We start from the raw sequence: 18,012 nt of genomic DNA on the forward strand, positions 1-18,012 counted from the left end.
GCGAATGTTCTATTGGTGTGATAAGAGGAGAGCCAGTCTAGAGCAGAACCTGAGATCCCAGCCAGAGCATTTAACCTGCTCAGTACAACGTTGTGGTCTGCAGTGTCAAAAGCTGCACTGAGGTTAAGCAGGACCATGACAGAGCATTTCCCTGCATCAGCAGCCATTAGGAGGTCATTATGCACCCTTACTAGAGCAGTCTCAGTTGAGTGCTGCTTCAGAAAGCCAGACTGGAAGGGGTCAGAGATCTTTGACTTAGAAAACCAGGATCTGAGTTGAGTTTCAACAACCTTCTCAAGTGCTTTACTGATGAAAAGTAGCTTAGAAATGGGCCTGAAGTTACTGGTGGAGCTGGCGTCAAGGTTGGGTTTCTTTAAGAGAGGAGTCACTACTGCATTTTTGAACACAGCCTTGGCTCAGTGAGCTGTTGATTATAGTCAACAGAGATGGACTGATAGATGCAAGGGACCCGACAAAGACAGAGGGAGGTAAGATATCTGATGAGCATGATGAGAGTTTCATCTGACTGATTATTAAGGTTAAGTAATTTAGTGTGATTGGGGAGAAGGAGGTGAAAGACTCAGAGCATTGAGGGGCCTCCCCTCATGATGGGGGGAGCTGGTGGAATGCTGGATCTCAGATTCAGCACCTTGTTTGCAAAAAAGTGGAGAAATATGTTATAATCATCAGCTGAAGATAGCTGAGCCTGCTGAGGAGGAGAAGACACGATGCTGGAGATGGTATCAAACAAAATCTTAGAATTATTCCTATTTTGGCATATGAGGTTGCTGAAGAAAGAAGACCTGGCATTTTCTACAGCTTCGTTGTATGACTCGAGAAGTTCTTTAAAATATTCGCAATGAACAACCAAACCTGTCTTCTTCCACTGTCGTTCTGCTTTTCTATAGGAGCGTCTAAGTTCAAGAATCTGGTTGTTCAGCCAGGGAGAGCTGGAGGCACTGGAACTGCGGCTGGTTTTGTGTGGGGCAACCTGATCAAGAATTTTGAGGCAGTGATCATTAAATGAGTTAGTAAGGAGCTCTACGTCATCAGAGGAAGGAGGTACAAAGTCAAAGAGGGAGGAGAAAATTAAAATGGTAGAACTGTTGATAATATGTCTTTGCTTAGCAGAGTCTGGTAAAAGAGATTCAGAATTTAGGTTAATATGAAAAGAAACTGACTTATGGTCACTGAACACAACATCATGTATCTGCAGTTTATCAACAAAAAGTCCGTAGGAAAAGACCAGATCCAGGGTGTGGCCGCTCTGTGAGTGGGACCAGACACGTGTTGAGAGAAGTTAAAAGAGTTCATCATGTTTAGGAACTCTCTAGTAGAGCTGTTAGATAGATCCTCAGCATGGATGTTGAAATCTCCAACAATGATTATCCTGTCTAGTTTAATAGTTGAAGATAGGAGGTCCTGAAAGTCAGACAGGAAGGATGAAGTAGATCCAGGTGGGCGATAGACCAGAATCCCATAAACTGGTAGAACTCGACCAATTTTAATCATGATCATCTCAAATGAGCTGTAGGAGCTTGAGGATATAATTTGGCATGAAAAGTGTTTTTTTAAAGATAACAGCTGTTCCTCCACCACGGCCTGTGGTTCGTGGGGCAGAGAAGAAAGAGCAGTCTTGAGGACAGAGCTCGCGGAGATGAGTGACGTCATTTTCGCGCTGCCACGACTCAGAAATCCATTAAAAGTTTAATTTTTTGGTGCAGAACAGATTGTTTAGGATGCGAGACTTGTTGGCGATGGAGCGTGCATTAATTATCATTTTTGCAGAGAAATCTGGCGATGTGTGTGCGGCAGGCTCCATAATGGCGGTCGGCTGGCGGGCTAAGCAACGTAGTGACTCCAGGCTACGCCCGCAGAGGTTCTTTGTCTCCCACACCTTCAGGTAGCGTCCTGCATTGGGGGCTCCATAGAGCAGCGAGATCAGCCCAACTCCGTTGAGTTTCTGTTGGATCCGCCACGTCACAGCCGCGGAGAAGCGATCAGGTAGAGCTTCGCCTCTCAGGATCTTTCGATACTGAACGAAGAAGCCGGCTCTCTTCCCCCGTTTCCTCTTCCATGGCCTCCGGGGCAGCGGCAGGCTGACAGGTAACAAAGGGCCGAGATCTGGGTTAACGCCAGTTTCCAGTGGCGGTGGGAAAGCGGGTGCGGTATTGTAGTTCTGGAGGTTGATCATCGCAGATCTGATCGACAATAGTAAGTCTTGATCATATGTTAGCAGGAAATCCGCACCAGATAAAGAAGAAACAATAAAAAACAACAAATAACCAAAAAAGATCAGGAGCCTAGCAAAAGCACAACCACTCATGGGCACCATCTTGCAAGACTAGATCTTACAATGCTGGCCCAACTCAGCCTTGCTAGGCACCTCAACAGAGCAGGGACTAAAACTTGAGGAAAAAGTAGAGGGAAAATACCGGATCGTGCTCTTGGAAACTGTGGTCAGGCTGAGCTGCACTGGTCCGAGATACTCTAGCAGGGACGATGGAAAACTATCAGTAACAGTACAAAAAGTCTCCTCTCTTCCGGGTTTCTCTTCTGTTTCTTCTTCCAGATTCAAGAAGTGTCACATAAAACGTATTACTGACATGTCGCTACCACATGTACAGTGTGAGCAATTTGCACCCAAGCATTAGATCGTACAGTGAGAGAACACGACTCGTGAGCTGTCCTGTGAAGAAGTCATACGTGTTGAGATGGAGCCGAATACAAATCACCAAATTTATTTTAGAAAGGATAAATCCCACTTGTTGTGTTGCTCATTCCACAGATGCATGGTCCCTATCAGTTATAAAGGTGAAACTAAAATATGGAGCCACAGTTCATTTATTTCAGTAATTCAACTTAAAAGGTGAAACTAGTACGTGAGATACTCGTTACATGCAAAGTCAGATTTCAAACCATTATTTGATATAAGTGAGGATTATGACTTACAGCTGATGAAAACCCCACATTCAAAATATCAGACAATTATAATATTGTGAAAAGGTTCAATATTCCCGGACTCAAAGTGTCACACTCTAATCAGCTAATGAATCCAGAACAGCTGCAGAGGGCTCCTAAGCCTTTAGATGGTCTCTAAGTCTGAGCTGAATTACTGACATATTCCCATTTTTCACCATTTGGTATTATTAAACAGGATAAATGACTAAATTACAAAACTCGAATCAGATATTAGAAACAGATATGGTGACCTTGTCTCATTTGCTGCACATTTTGAGATACACACCGTGATTTTGTGTCCTACCTTTACAAACATTCCAAAGAAAAGATCGGTGCTGAGCTCACTGACTTTTTTAGCAGCAGTCTTCTTGTCGTTACAGAGTGACGCCTGTTTACCCACTTCCACTGCTGACAGGCTTAAATGTGGCCCACAGTCTGTGTAAAACAGAATTACCAGAAATGTCAGTGAAATGGAGAAAAGGTGGTGAGGACAATGCAGAAAATCAGCAAAACAACAACAAAAACAACAACAACAACTGAGATTTGACATCCTTCTGGTTATGCTGTTAAACACACAGAGCTTAAAACAAAAGAACCTCTGTTATTGGCATTGTGAACACACTGTGTCTCTGAGAAAACCCATAGTAGAAGCAGAGCATACTCAGTGAAGAGGCCAGCAGCCGGTGCACGATGATGTCAGCGTGGCGTCTGATGGGCGATGTGAAGTGTGTGTAGAAAGGAACGTTGAGAGCATAGTGCTTAAAAAGCTCTGTGTCCTTCAGAATGCCTGCACAAAAGTACAACGCTATCTAAAGACAAAAACAGCCAGAATAAATGTAGAGAAGGATTCTTGGACAAAGTTCAAGTTTATGCAACATCTCACCAGAAATGAACAGGTTTAACAACAAGCACAACCCTCTTATGCATATTTTTAGGGTTCCCTGCCCGCTGGGCTATTGTTCATCTAGGGAATTTTCATAATTGTTTGAATGCTGTAAAGCATTCAAACTATAGTGAACCTGTTTCTCTTTATAGTTATTAGTCGGTTTATTATTCTGCTTCCGTACGTTTTTGGCATTTAACTACTTCCACAATTCTTCAACTATTTACACAATTTTGATATCAAAACGTTCAGCTCGTTCAGCTTATGCCGGCAATGACTTTTGGTATTAAAATATTTTATACTTTTTGAGATATTTAGCTTTTTCTGCGATTTTTGGTCCCATTGAAATGAATGGGATTGCTCAATTTTCAGTTAAATCCTTTCACTTTTTTGAACTCTTACTATAGGTTAACTTTAACCTAGAGACTTCATTCAAGTTTCAACAACCTCACAAGACTTTCAGCTATTACTGGTTAAAATATCTTTTGATACCTATTACAGTTTTTCTAAAATCACAGGTAGAAGTTGAGGTACGGCTTGAGATTTTCAGAAAAAATCACAAAAATTATAATGGGCAGATAGGAGCAATGACCTTCTTTTGCTCCATTTCTGGCATTGTCCTGAGAAAACCGTAAGTCCGATTGAAATGAGACGCATGCTGGCTTGCAGCTAACGGATATACCTTCGTTTTGAGCTATAAATCATGAATGTACTCCAAACATTGTGGCCGTACGGTTCATTTCTTTGAGAATATTTAAATTAAAAAAAATGTCTCTCACCACTCTAAACTGAAAATTCCGCACTCTTAACTTTTGACCTTCACATTTTCTGGAAACAACTCTTTCCAACACCCAGACCGTTTGAAGTACCGAAACAAATTATATCTCAAAAAGTAGGAATTTTGTCAGTTTTTCAGAATGGGTTTCACTTTGTCCTTACGTGTTACGGTTCTTTCTCTACAAACCTCAGAAGGAGGAGAGACCCAGATTCTGTCTCATTGAAACCCATGTTAAAGGAACAGAGATTTTCTCCTCCGATCGGCTTCAGACAGCTAAAATGTTCTTGTCATAGCTTCTAGACAAGTCATGGTAGGCATATAAAAATTCACACAGATGACCATCAAAGCCTTCTGCCGCTCATTGAATTTTTCGAATTGGTGCAGTACTTTTTGAATGGTGATGAGAAGTTTGACAGGTCCAATTTCACTTCTGAAGGACAGATTTAAAGGCTTCTCTCATTAACAGGAGTACAGCCAGTGTTGCCAACTGTTTTTGACTGAAAGTAGCTGAAGTTCCCCCCAACAGTCGCTAGATGTCGCCAGATGACGTCACGTGCTAATTTACATATTGATTATGTCATCACGCCACATTGGCGTTCATTTTCCCCATAGCATCTAAAAGATATATATATATATGACTAAAAGGGAGGAAAATAAAAACTATGTTATGTGTTAAAGTTATTAATTAGTATGATTAAAATGGCCCAAATTGCTTTGATATGTACAATAAATTCCAAAAGTATCAATAAAGTGACAATAAGACAGATATGGTGTGGTGATCCAAACAGTTCTGTTGTAGGATATAACTCAGACCTCCTGCTCTCCTCGTTCTCACAGACATTTTCCTAAAAAGCAGTTTTTTTTACACCTCAGTTTCTCAACATCTCTGTTGTGTGTTCTCTCCATCGTGATAATAACGGCGCACCGAGCAAAAGGGAGCGGGTGTCTCATGGTATAACCATCCCTGTGTCACTGAAGGAAATTCAGAGGAGCCATAGAGCTGCGTGTGTAAAGGGCACAGTAGTTGAAACTCCCGATGACTTTATTTGCCAAATGCAGGAAAAACCAAAGTGTCTGACGGCTGCAGAACCAGAGATCGCAGGTTGACGCCTGCGCCATCTCTAGTAGAAGCGTGAGCCTGCAGCAGCAGTAGATGTAAATCGGCGGTCTCAGCCTCTGCAACTGTACCTTTGTCTTCAGCGAATCAGCCCGGCTGAAAACAGTTTATGATTGGTCAGTCCTCGTGCACATGTGCAGATTATCGTTCTCTCATTACTCCCGGAAGAACGGTTCAGAGTGCAAATGGTTTCTTTGTTGCTAATCTGTGGGGAATATCTACAAGAAAGTTCTACAGAAAGTAGCAACGGGTCCTGAGAAATGTCGCTAGGTTTGTCGCTAGGCGCTTTTTTGAAAAAAAAAAAGTCGTTGAGGGGGGATTTTTAATGAATTTTTTACTTTATGCCAGTTTTTCTGTATAGTTGGATAAAAAAAAATTTGTTAGAAAATTTTTTATGTATAGAGTAAATATAAACATTCCACATGTACCTATGGTGATCTGACATTTTTCTACTCATTTTAAAAAGTAGCAATTTTTTTTATGAATATTTTAATTTTGGGCGTGACCCTTAAAATAATATTTACCAACTTTTCTTCAAAAAAGCTTTGGATCTACTGATTTAAAAACAACAGCCCTAGTATTCCGCAGGTTAACATTGGTGGTGCCAGAATATTTAGGTAATTTTATAATGAAGTATGGATTTTTCAGGATTTTTTAAAAATATCATTTGATCAGTAAGTCTGGTGCTGGTTGGCTTGGAACCCGTTAACTGCTTGCAGTTCTAGTACTTATTATAATTACACAAACACACACTGCATGTTTTGCTGAAGAGGTATAAATATGAGCTCTATGGAATGAGTCCAGAGTAGAGAAATGAGAGAGCCATAACATTTAGGACTGATTTCTAACCTTCATAGGTCTGGAGCACAAGTTGGTGAGGACGTCTCTTCTGGCAGCGTGAAACTCATCATCACCATAAAGTGTGTTGAGACTCTTCTGCTCATTAGAATTGTTTAAACATGAGAAGAAAAAAAAACATATAAAGATCACGGTACAAATGCAGATCACATGATGCAACCATTAAGAGGTCCTGTCTGGAGATCTCTTAAAACAGACTTTGTGTATTAACCTGAATCAAAACTAAAAGATGGTTTAGATAAACAAGCATTTCATGAAAAAATTATAAAAATACAAATACTGACATTTAACGCTCCTGCAGAAGAAATGTCAATATCAAATCCCAACTGGGTGCACAGCTCCTTGACCTCTTCCATCAGCTTGGTTTTGGGAGGAGGGTGGCACCGCAGCAGAGCCAAATCAGGGAAACTTTGATAAACGTGGTTCGCTGTGGCCATGTTAGCTAGTAACATGAACTCTTCCACCAACCTGGGGAGCAGAATTTGAATCAATGCACTCCAGTGATGCTAAGATCCTCTTATGATAAAAGACTGCGGGAGTTCTATTAGAGCTCCATGTATGTGCTGCACAGGATTCCCTGCTTCTATGACATCAGAGTGTAGCTCAATGTGGAACAAGTTCAGGGTTCCCTCCAGAAAATTTGAAAAGCCGGGCAGGCCGGACCGTGAGAGCGGTGTGTGTGTGGGGGGGTGTTGCATGGCACATGGATCTCTCCACTGCCGTTCTTCATATGTGAGAGCGGTGCGATGTGTGTGTGTGTGTGTGTGTGTGGGGGTGTTGCATGGTGCATGGATCTCTCCACTGCCGTTCTTCATATGTGAGAGCGGTGCGATGTGTGTGTGTGTGTGTGGGGGTGTTGCATGGTGCATGGATCTCTCCACTGCCGTTCTTCATATGTGAGAGCGGTGCGATGTGTGTGTGTGTGTGTGTGTGTGTGGGGGGGGGGGGGTGTTGCATGGCGCATGGATCTCTCCACTGCCGTTCTTCATATGTGAGAGCGGTGCGATGTGTGTGTGTGTGTGTGTGGGGGGGTGTTGCATGGCGCATGGATCTCTCCACTGCCGTTCTTCATATGTGAGAGCGGTGCGGTGTGTGTGTGTGTGTGTTGCATGGATCTCTCCACTGCCGTTCTTCATATGTGAGAGCGGTGCGATGTGTGTGTGTGTGTGTGTTGCATGGATCTCTCCACTGCCATTCTTCATATGTGAGAGCGGTGCGGTGTGTGTGTGTGTGTGTGTGTGTTGCATGGATCTCTCCACTGCCGTTCTTCATATGTGAGAGCGGTGCGGTGTGTGTGTGTGTGTTGCATGGATCTCTCCACTGCCGTTCTTCATATGTGAGAGCGGTGCGATGTGTGTGTGTGTGTGTGTGTGTGTGTGTGTGTGGGGGTGTTGCATGGCGCATGGATCTCTCCACTGCCGTTCTTCATATGTGAGAGCGGTGCGGTGTGTGTGTGTGTGTGTGTGTGTGTGTGTGTGTGTGTTGCATGGATCTCTCCACTGCCGTTCTTCATATGTGAGAGTGGTGCGGTGTGTGTGTGTGTGTTGCATGGATCTCTCCACTGCCGTTTCTCGTATGTGAGAGTGGTGCGGTGAGCACGGATGGTTCTGCTAGTTTCTTGTCAGCATCAGTGAAGGGGAGGCCCACGGTTCGTTTCATTGGCGGCCTGCCAGGCTTATAAAGCGCTGGCTCCCTGAAGTTGCATTCATTTTTCTTGACTAATGTAGATTAGCTGTGTCAGGTAGACTAAAGGTTTATCAGAATGCATCCAGTGGTTGATGAGATAAAGACTAGCTGCTATAGAAGTTACTCACTCGTTGCTGTCTTTGTGCTCGTCAGTGCTGCAGCCTTGAGGCATCATGGTCTCTTTGTTTAATGTGAAACAAAGTTTCGGCTGAAATAAACAAAACATACAAAACAAATAAATCTGGCGGCTAAAATACATCTTCTTTTTTAATTTCTAACAAACAGGATATGGTCATAACTTTAGTTTACTGACACCATGATGTTAATCAGCTACCTACAATTAGAAAATGCTGCAAAAGTTAATTTATGCCAGTAATCCAGCATAGACTGAGAGACTATCTACAGGCTCAGGAACCATCTGCAGCTGTTCTGGATTCATTAGCTAATTAGAGTAGGACACTTTGAGTCTAGAATATTGAACCATTTCATAATATTCTGATTGCGAGAGATTTTGAATGTGGGGTTTTCATAATCATAACAGTTTTAACAAAGGCTGAAATATCTGGCTTTGCATGCATGAGTCTATCTCAGAGTAGTTTCACCTTTAAATATGAATTACTGACATAAAGGAACTTTTGCACCAAATTCAAAGTTTTACCTGTAGAAGTAAAATAAATGGCTTTCCCAGACATTTTTACTAATGAGCAATGACCATTTTCTTTTTAAATACAATTCAGGCTTCCTACACTGTAAGATTCAAGCACTTTTCAAGCATTTTAAGGTAAAATTTCTAACTTTTTTCCAAGTAACACACTTCAAAGATAAAACGATACATAAGAACTCAAAATGACAGTTTCACCTCACTATCATATTAATGTATTACTGTGATGAATAGGGTTGATCCTATCCAATCACAGGACCAGACATCGGGTCTGATCATATGATCTTAAAGGAGTCATCACCTGAAATTTTCACTTTTCCACTTGAAAAAAGGTATACAATGGCTTCCTAGTGATTTTTCACTTGCCGGAAAGTCGATATTTAATATTGGATCGTTTTTTTAACTCTTGCCTTCTTCTACCAGCCCACGTGCACCCCCCGAGCATGCACACTCCAAAACGAGATCTTGAGTCCTGGCCTTACTGACATCACAAAGGCAGGATGTATAGTACCATATATGGACAGCGCAGAGCAGCGCCGTCTTTGAAAATATAGTACTAATAGTTCATATTTTTAAAATATCCAACTTTTATCGCACTAATGGAAATACTTTCAATTAAAAATGTGTCAAAGGGATAGCTCAACTAGCAAGACACCTGACTCAACCATCAGCTCATTTATCATCTTGTTAAACAACCTTTTAATCACTGACGTTGTTGTTAGAAATGGTATTAGTGGTTCAAAGACATGTATTAATTATCATTATTTTATTTAATTAACAGTTACAGGGCTCCATCTGCTCAGCATGAATAGAAAGAAACTGAATAGTAGCTGGCAGCTGCCTGGTCTCTGCCCTGGGCTGCCGTTTAAAACACTGGCAGGAACTGGCTTTATGTCTCCTCCACAACTCTGCTCTGTCTATTGTGGCAATAAAGATAAAAGATAACACTGAAAACCAAACATTTAAATAGATTTAGGATGAGTAACGTAGCAGTGAAATTATATTAAGAATATATGTTCAACATATATTTAGGTGGAGTCTGCTGCTCACACACTTGTGAAACTGACTCGCTCAGAGCTGCAGCAGCCATGTTAATTAAAGGCTAAATGATCGCTCTCTGTCGCTAACAAAAATAACAAATTTAGTTTTTTTATTACACTATCTTGGTTGATCTAAAATACAAAACTGTGCAGTTGATTTTCAAGTATTTTCAGTGACTTAAAGAAATCAAGCACTTTCCATACCTTAAAAACACAGTATTGAAAATTCTAAATTATGAAGATTTTTTCCAGATCACATAGATCACTCATAAGTAAACAGAAACCCTTACAATTAATGTGATCCGTATCAGTGATCTTGGTGATCGGTAGCCAAAATAACCTGACCAGGTCCCTAACACACTCAGCTGGTCTGTCATTTAAAGTAACAGCTAGAGCTTCAACGTTGATCTCAGTGATTGCTGGGTTAGAAACTTGACCCGTTTCCTATTTGACACCACTCTGCAGCCTGTTGCTGACCAAAAACCGCACTTGATCGTTTTGTGGAGTGGGTAGGTGTCCTATAAGGGGTCCTCTTTACCTGCTTTACAGCTGTCAGCTGTAGGCTTTCAGGATTCTCTGGCCCGACCCGAGCCTGAGCCCAACTTTTTTTTAACCAACTAAATGAAAACAAAGTGAGTCAATCCTGACCAACGTGTTAAAAGACGTGCAGGATCCGATCAATTTGTTTTTCCCTCATGTACCATCACGGAGATAACGGCGCAGGCTCTGGTGGTAATCAAGTTAAATTTTATCTCTTTCCAACAATTTTCACAAGAAAACAAAACAGTCAAAAGCAGGGCTTGTGTTGACCGGACAGTTCCCGTATTTGACAGTTTATTTTGACGGAGAAAGAATACAAAATTACCCCGATGCACGCAGACGAACTGACATTTTATTTTACGCACATCGCAGATGTAGCTAAATCACCCAAGAAAAGATTCCCATCTGAACATCTGAGCTGGACACTGCTCAGCGCAGCTCGCTGTCAGCGCATATGTGCACAGCGAGCTGAAGATGTGGAGATTGGCTTGGAGCGCGTTGCAGAACCAGAGCGCATGCGGGAAGGTTCCTCCCACTGAAGCGAGTGTTTTCCAAACCCTGTCTCTCAGAGAGACTTGTCACTTAGAAAATGTTCCCTGATTATGAAACTTTGGCTGAATAGCACTTGTTCCTGTCTCCAATGTGGCGACACATCCATGAGCCGTCTGAGGAGAAGCCCAGAATCTCACATCCTCTTCAGCTCAGAAAGCGCATATGATTACGCACAAGCGTGACGCGTCAACACGGTCTCACAGTAAGACCGGGTTGGAACTGTTCAGGTTTGCGCACACAATCTTTACATTTAGAATTGGCATACAAATATAAAATTAATTCAGTAAAATATAAAGCATTTTATTTAAATATCCATTCATTATTTTACAAGCACAGAGAGCCGCATCAGATTCAGATCAGCGGGAAGATTCAGTCGGAGGAATCTTCCCGCATGCGCTCTGGTTCTGCGACGCACTCCAAGCCCCTCTCCACATCTTCAGCTCGCTGTGTACCTTATGTAGTACACGCTGACAGCGAGCTGCGCTGAGCAGTGTCCAGCTCAGATGTTCAGATGGGAATCTTTTCTTGAGTGATTTAGCTACATCTGCGATGTGCGTAGAATAAAATGTCAGTTCATCTGCATGCGTCGGGGTAATTCTTTCTATTCTTTCTCCGTGAAAATAAACGGTCAAATACGGGAACTATCCGGTCAACACAAGCCCTGCTTTTAACTGTTCTGTTTTCTTGTGAAAATTGATAAAATTAAACTTGATTAACACCAGAGCCAGGCGCACTGTCCCGTTGTCTCCGTCACTGTAAATGAGGGAAAAACAAATTGATCGGATCCTTTTCTGACCTTCCCCACCTACAAAGATTAATTACAACAATCAAACGCGACAGAGCCTGGATTTGTATTCTGAACAGTCTAAACATGTTTTAAAAAGAAACGTATGACAAAAGTGGCACCTGCTCAGTAAAACCACCAACAGGGTGAAAAATATCAAAATATTGTAGGCAGAGACGGGCTACAACTTCTGGATCCATTCTATATAAATCGTTTCATTGATTATCATCTTATGAAAGATAACTTTGACGTACACGAGGGACCGGTACTGGCTGCTGTCACCTGTTGTGAGCAGCGCTCTGCTGTCTGAGGGTAGGCCCCGCCCACAACGCAGCGACTGCTGTGGCTCCCAGTGTTTTCTATACTGTGGGAAATGGGTAATAATGGCTATTTGAACAGGTTGCCAACCCCTGGTTTAAGTGTTTAAATTTTTTTTAATGAATTCGATTAAAAATAAAGGCGCCCGGCCCGGCTCCGAGGTAATTACACAGTCGTTGGCCCAAAGCCCGGCCCGAGGGCCGTCGGGCCGGGCCGACCCGAGGGCCTAGGGCTTCAGTGCAGGGCTCTACCTCGGATACCCTGGCCAATAAATACCCTTGTTTTTTATGACGTACCACGCACATGGCTGATGCGCATGATCACACTGAGGAAGTTGGCGGAGCACAAAAAGGTACAGGAAAACAACTGAAACTATAAAACTGAAGAAAAAACCCAAACAAAAATATCTAAAGTATGAGAGAACTTCACTCTAGATGCCATGAAAAGACAGGTGACCTGCAAGATATGCAAAAACGATCTAGCATGGTACAACTTCTTTAAAGAAATATCTGGGAAGGAAAGATTTCTGTAGATGCTGCGGAAGAGCCAGCCCGGAAAATAACTTCAACCTAATAAGAAAATAAACATGTTAAACACAGTGATCCCTCACTATAACAAGGACCGCTTTTTGTGACTTCGCTGAGTTTGATATAGTACAATTTGACATAGTATCTTTGCAGCCTACTAGCGTTTATTATGTTCTACTGCTGAATGACTAGATGCAATTGTGAATCTCCTCCGTGTCGCGTATCCTGCGCTTGCCAAATTTAGCACGTCTGTTCATGAGAATGTTCTCGTCCAGACAAAAACAGCACAAACCCATATGTTCCTCACTTGAAAAAGGACTACGTGGAAAAAGATGTAGGCGAGCGGCGTGCGAATGAATAAAATGCAGCATAGTTATACTTGTATGCTTTAAAATCTACAAAGTTTTTAACTTTCAGAGTGTTTACATGAAAGAAATATGAGAAACATTTATTTTGCATAATTTTGTCTAAGAAACATGTTTAAAGTGTGCTGCGAGGTGTTTCACGGCCCTAAAACATACAATTATAAAAAAGATCTCTTTCTGGATTTCTCCTTCTGCGGATTGTTTAGTAGATTAACAAAAACTGATTAATCGTCAAAAATAATCGACAGGTTAATCGATTATGAAAATAATCGTTAGTTGAGGCCCTAATATGCACTCACATATGCAAAAAATCAGATAGGCTTATTTAACATGCTGGTGGTGATAAAAAATCGAGTCCTAATCAACTGAATTTATATTATAGCTTTAAATTTTATATTCTGAAACACTGACCAAAGATTGCAAGTCAAATCAGCACTAACCTGGTTTAATTTGAGGGCTCCGTTTATGAAGCGTTGAGCTCGAAGGTTTTGAGCAATAGCATGCAGGTTAAGGATAGCTTGATGAATCTCATCAACAGTGTGCAAAGGGTCCACAGTAGGAAGCTCCTCAGCAGAGAAGATCTTCTCAGGGGCTTCGATCAAGCTCTGAGCCTGATCGTAGCTTAGCTTCACACAGGAGCAGATGACTGAGCGGCCAAACCACTCGTCCAAGATCTGATGAGTAGAAACAGGCAGATGAGTGGACAATAGAAAATAGGAAGTTTTACCAACAAATGGCAAAAATAACATCTACGCCCAAACACATTAGCCCACTGTACCCTTTCCCTATCCCTACAAATGTTTCATATCAGCAGTAAGATGCTGGTGCAGACATACCTTTCCATCAGGTGACATCTTCCAAATGACAGAGAAAGTGAGCCTGTCAGTGTGAGGATTGAGACTGCACAGCTCCTCACATAGAAGCCTTGGCAACATGGGAATCACCTCGAGAGAGACAAGTTACAGCAGCAATTAATAACTCAGCAAGTATAGCTGAGGGTTTTATGTAAGCAACAGTGGGATCACAGACAAACCAAAAAGGATTTGAAGTCTTATTTCCTGATATTGAACATCTTGCCTCCAATTGGCTAACAGCAACGCAACTCTACCACTGACTCTGTTTACTTTGCAACACGGACGCCTCATCTCCACAAGTAACACAAACCTGGAGAAGTTTTGCAATGTGGTGGAGTTGCTAATGCTAACGATTAGTTTCTACTAGCTGAGTTTTTTCCAAAACTTTAAAAGACTATTTGCAGCTCTTGTGTGAACGAAGATATCGAGGCTCTATTGATCGAATCCAATTCAGCTGTTCTTGCTCAGAGTTCACCAACAGTAAGAGAGTTTGCTGAACTCCTCCCAGGTGACAAAAAGCACTCAGGCATGGCGCTGGGCCACGGCGGAGACTCCAGTGCCGCGGCTACGAAAACCCCCCGCTTTTCATGGACAGAAGCGACACGCTCCACCCCCCCCCCCCCCCTACCTGCTGAAAATAATCTCTAGGGGAAACACTGACTCACCATGTGAACCAGATACACACTGGTTGCTCTTTGGCTGGCGATGGCATCGAGAGCATTGCCCTCCTCCACAAAATAACTCACATCAGCAATATGAACTCCCACCTCAAAGTTACCTGCATCAGACAAGGTTTCAACACACACTTTACCTTTCTTTGAAACATCTTTAACCCTCTGGAGTCGGTGGTATAATTAGCTGTTTTGACAAGTTTTAGTGTTCACCTTTATATTTCACTCTATATTTTATTGTTCATGCCTTGTTTGGCATCATTCTTTTCAGCACAACATCACCCATGTGTATTTAAGGTCATTTCTTCATTTTGTCATGATGTATTAGCACACTAAACCTGAAAGTAACCAAAAACTCTAAAACTGAGTAGAAAAAAATGATATATGTTGGGTATCTTTATAATTGCACCTTTTTGAGGCCTAAAAGATGCCCATTTTGTGTTATTAACACTTCATGAATCTCTGTTTTTGCCAACTGTTGCTGGTCATGAAAGGTTGAGCAAGGATGTTGATTGTGGGTTTCCAACTGAAAACTGTACCTCTGTAACCTGAGAAGGCCCGCCTTCTCCCCCATCCTTTTGCTGAAGAAAGCCCCCGGGAAACTGAGGAGACGGGGGAGTGACGGGGGAAAAGACTCGGAGGAGGTTTTTCCCTGCGTTAACTCTCCATTATTTTGGGGACTCAGGCTAAAATGTCTCCCTTATTGTCATGTGTGTTATTTCAGGTTCCAGGGTTATGGAGATTAAATATTACCCCACATGTAATTACTTAACATTTTGGTGGAGAATGCGGGCATGCAGAGCTGGTGACCTGAAGGCTTTCCCCAGGAACAGAGGGGGGCTGGTTAGCTCCATGGAGGGGTTTCTGCGCCCAGCTCTTGCATGACGATTCATGGACATTACAAATAATCTCTCTCTCTCTCTCTGTGTGTGTGTCGTCCTTTAAGGTAATATGGGATAAATCTAAAATTACCTATCAATATATTTATTGCTGTGAAAACCACAAACATTTGTTACAAACTATTTTCCGCACTCAGAATGAAACTCCAGAGGGTTAATGATGTATTTATAAACATCCAGCAAAAATAAATAGCAGTTGAGCTACGTGCTGATAAATAGAGGTTTACCATCTGGAAGCTGTTTACAGGACAGGGCATCGTCCAGGTCTCTGGCAGACGCAGGGTCAATTGTGAAAATACACTCCCTCCTAAACATCAGGCATGATTCTTTGTGAAATCGTCTGAAGAGATCTGTGTGGAAATCAAACTGAATGTGTTTGCGTTGATACAAACATGTCTTACCTGAGATCTCTCCTCTTTCTGATCTCCTCTGGTGGGATGCTCCATGGTAAGTTTGTAGGAAGACAGCCTAACACTTCATCAGAAAACTCAGAGAAGTCCACATCATACTCCATCAGGATGCCCTCAGTCTCTGGCTGAATCTCTCCAGCTTCGCCCAGTGACTTAGCAAGCTCACTGAGAGAAACATAGCATAACAGAGGAAAATGTACCACAGCAGTCCCGCCAAACGCGATTCATTCCTATGCTTTAAGTGTGATACCCACCCTAGTGCAAAGTTGCTGTCAGCTGGCCAGTCAATGATTCGACAGACAAACAAGACTTTGGCATAGCTACTCGGGTGCAAACTGAAGTCTGCAGGACAGTTGGTTAGGGGGATGTTAATCCGTGGCACCCGGTGATCCATAGGAGAAAATAGGGCAAAGGGCTTTTCTGGCAGGAACTTCAGGAAGCCGGTGACAGCTCGAGAGTGTTTCTTCTCAATAATATACACCACCTGGTATTCAAGCAGAAGGGAAAACTGTGACATCTGTTTCTTTTTCATTCATCAAAGTACAATAGCTAAAAATCAGACTGAACACAGAGTACAAACAAAACCAGGAAATCCTGATATCGCAGGATGTGATTTTTCACATTTCATACCCAGATTTCATTTCCTATGATTTACTATTGGTCATCTCCAGTGAAGATGCCCTCAGCCCAGGTCAGCTAGATCGTTTAGGGCATGCCTTGTGGCAGATTTATGTGGAACAGAATAAATAAGCCTGTATGAAAAACAAAATCACAGCTCACCTTAGCAGTCTTTTGTGTGATTTCTCCATTGGCTCGAGATGTTGAGGGGTCTTCTGAGAGTTCCCATATTTTCAGATGAAAGGAAAAATGTTACCAGGATTTCTGCATCAACTGTTTACTTTAATGAGACAAAACCTGGTAGACGATGTTATTGTATCAACTTGCTATGAAATGGTACCTGCATCACTGAGTGATATTTTCTGAAACCTGTTTACGACTTCATCAGTTGCACAGGAGTGGTGCACCACGTTCTTCTGCGCTGCCATTCGTTTATGGTCCTTCTGGATCTCTGACTCACTGACACCCTCAGTGTCAGTGTCAGACCTCACCTGCAGGGATTAAATCAGGGTAAACTCAAGCACTTTCATGGTGGTGCGATTATTTATCCTCAAAATTGTTGTTTCACCTATTTGCCTCAAAAGCAAATGCTATTGTAATCAGTTGTAGGGCTGCACAATATATCGAAAAATTATAGCCATCGCGATAACAGGACGTGCGATAGGCCCATCGCAAAGCACGTCAAAAACGGCGATAAATGTTTGGTTCAAACATTTCCATCCGTGTCATACATCAGCTTTTTGTAAACCAGCTCTGTTTTTTTACGCGGAAGTATTATTTGACCAATCAAATGTAGTCCTTCTGATATGCGGCCAATCAGATAGTTCCATTCATGTAATACGCCCGCCCCCCTACATAGACCCTTTTGGAAAGCAACAGCCGAACTGAGTTAGCGGCGCCGTTCCCTTGCTCGTCATTGTGGCTCAGAGCAACGAAAGCACTTTGTGCTGAGGTTTCTGGATTCAGCGCTGCTTTCAAACGTGACTCCGCTCGGTGACGTTTATCATTTTTACCGAGCTGACTCCGACACGTGCCGGTGAACCAACCCACCTTCATGTCGCTAGTGTTAGCCCCAGGCTCTGGTTAGCTTCCAGCTAAAAGGCTACAGCACTCTCCTCCCAGTCCCACCCTGCTAAAGAGGGCCTGGAAAAGTTCCCCCACACATCAAAGTGATTTTTCCTTTATGAGCTTTTATAACCTTGTTAATCAGGATAGTTGATTTGCTGCTGCACATAAACTGTCAGTCAGAAGCTCTGCTAGCCAGTTATCTTAAGAGGAGCTAGTTCATAGGGCTGCTCAATTAATCGAATTTTAATCACGATTACGATCTGAGTTTTGAACGATTATAAAAAACAAAACAAGCTGATTATTTGCTCCTCCCGCTTGCGCTGCCCTGAGTTGCAAATGAAGCGCTCCTCCACAGTGTTACCAACTTAGCAACTTTGACGCTATTTCTAGCAGCTTTTCAGACCCCCTTCTTGACTTTTTAA

At 42.3% G+C, this 18,012-nt stretch overlaps 1 protein-coding gene across 4 annotated transcripts in view; it reads right to left on the reverse strand.

The window, feature by feature from the left end:
• dis3l2 (DIS3 like 3'-5' exoribonuclease 2) overlaps window positions 1-18,012 on the reverse strand; it is a 38,291-nt gene that overhangs the window by 8,039 nt on the left and 12,240 nt on the right. For all 4 annotated transcript variants that reach the window (XM_015957497.3, XM_015957495.3, XM_070541753.1 and 1 more), the window contains exons 6-18: window positions 16,863-17,013; window positions 16,685-16,737; window positions 16,159-16,388; window positions 15,896-16,069; window positions 15,722-15,801; window positions 14,590-14,702; window positions 13,907-14,014; window positions 13,511-13,744; window positions 8,412-8,491; window positions 6,882-7,065; window positions 6,589-6,675; window positions 3,623-3,770; window positions 3,266-3,396 (exon numbers count right to left, since the gene is read on the reverse strand). In XM_015957497.3, the coding sequence (XP_015812983.3) occupies window positions 3,266-3,396; window positions 3,623-3,770; window positions 6,589-6,675; window positions 6,882-7,065; window positions 8,412-8,491; window positions 13,511-13,744; window positions 13,907-14,014; window positions 14,590-14,702; window positions 15,722-15,801; window positions 15,896-16,069; window positions 16,159-16,388; window positions 16,685-16,737; window positions 16,863-17,013 (1,773 nt within the window). The remainder of the gene's footprint in view (window positions 1-3,265; window positions 3,397-3,622; window positions 3,771-6,588; window positions 6,676-6,881; window positions 7,066-8,411; window positions 8,492-13,510; window positions 13,745-13,906; window positions 14,015-14,589; window positions 14,703-15,721; window positions 15,802-15,895; window positions 16,070-16,158; window positions 16,389-16,684; window positions 16,738-16,862; window positions 17,014-18,012) is intronic.

The sequence above is a fragment of the Nothobranchius furzeri genome, chromosome 11, assembly GCF_043380555.1.
Source record: "Nothobranchius furzeri strain GRZ-AD chromosome 11, NfurGRZ-RIMD1, whole genome shotgun sequence".
NCBI lineage: Eukaryota > Metazoa > Chordata > Actinopteri > Cyprinodontiformes > Nothobranchiidae > Nothobranchius > Nothobranchius furzeri.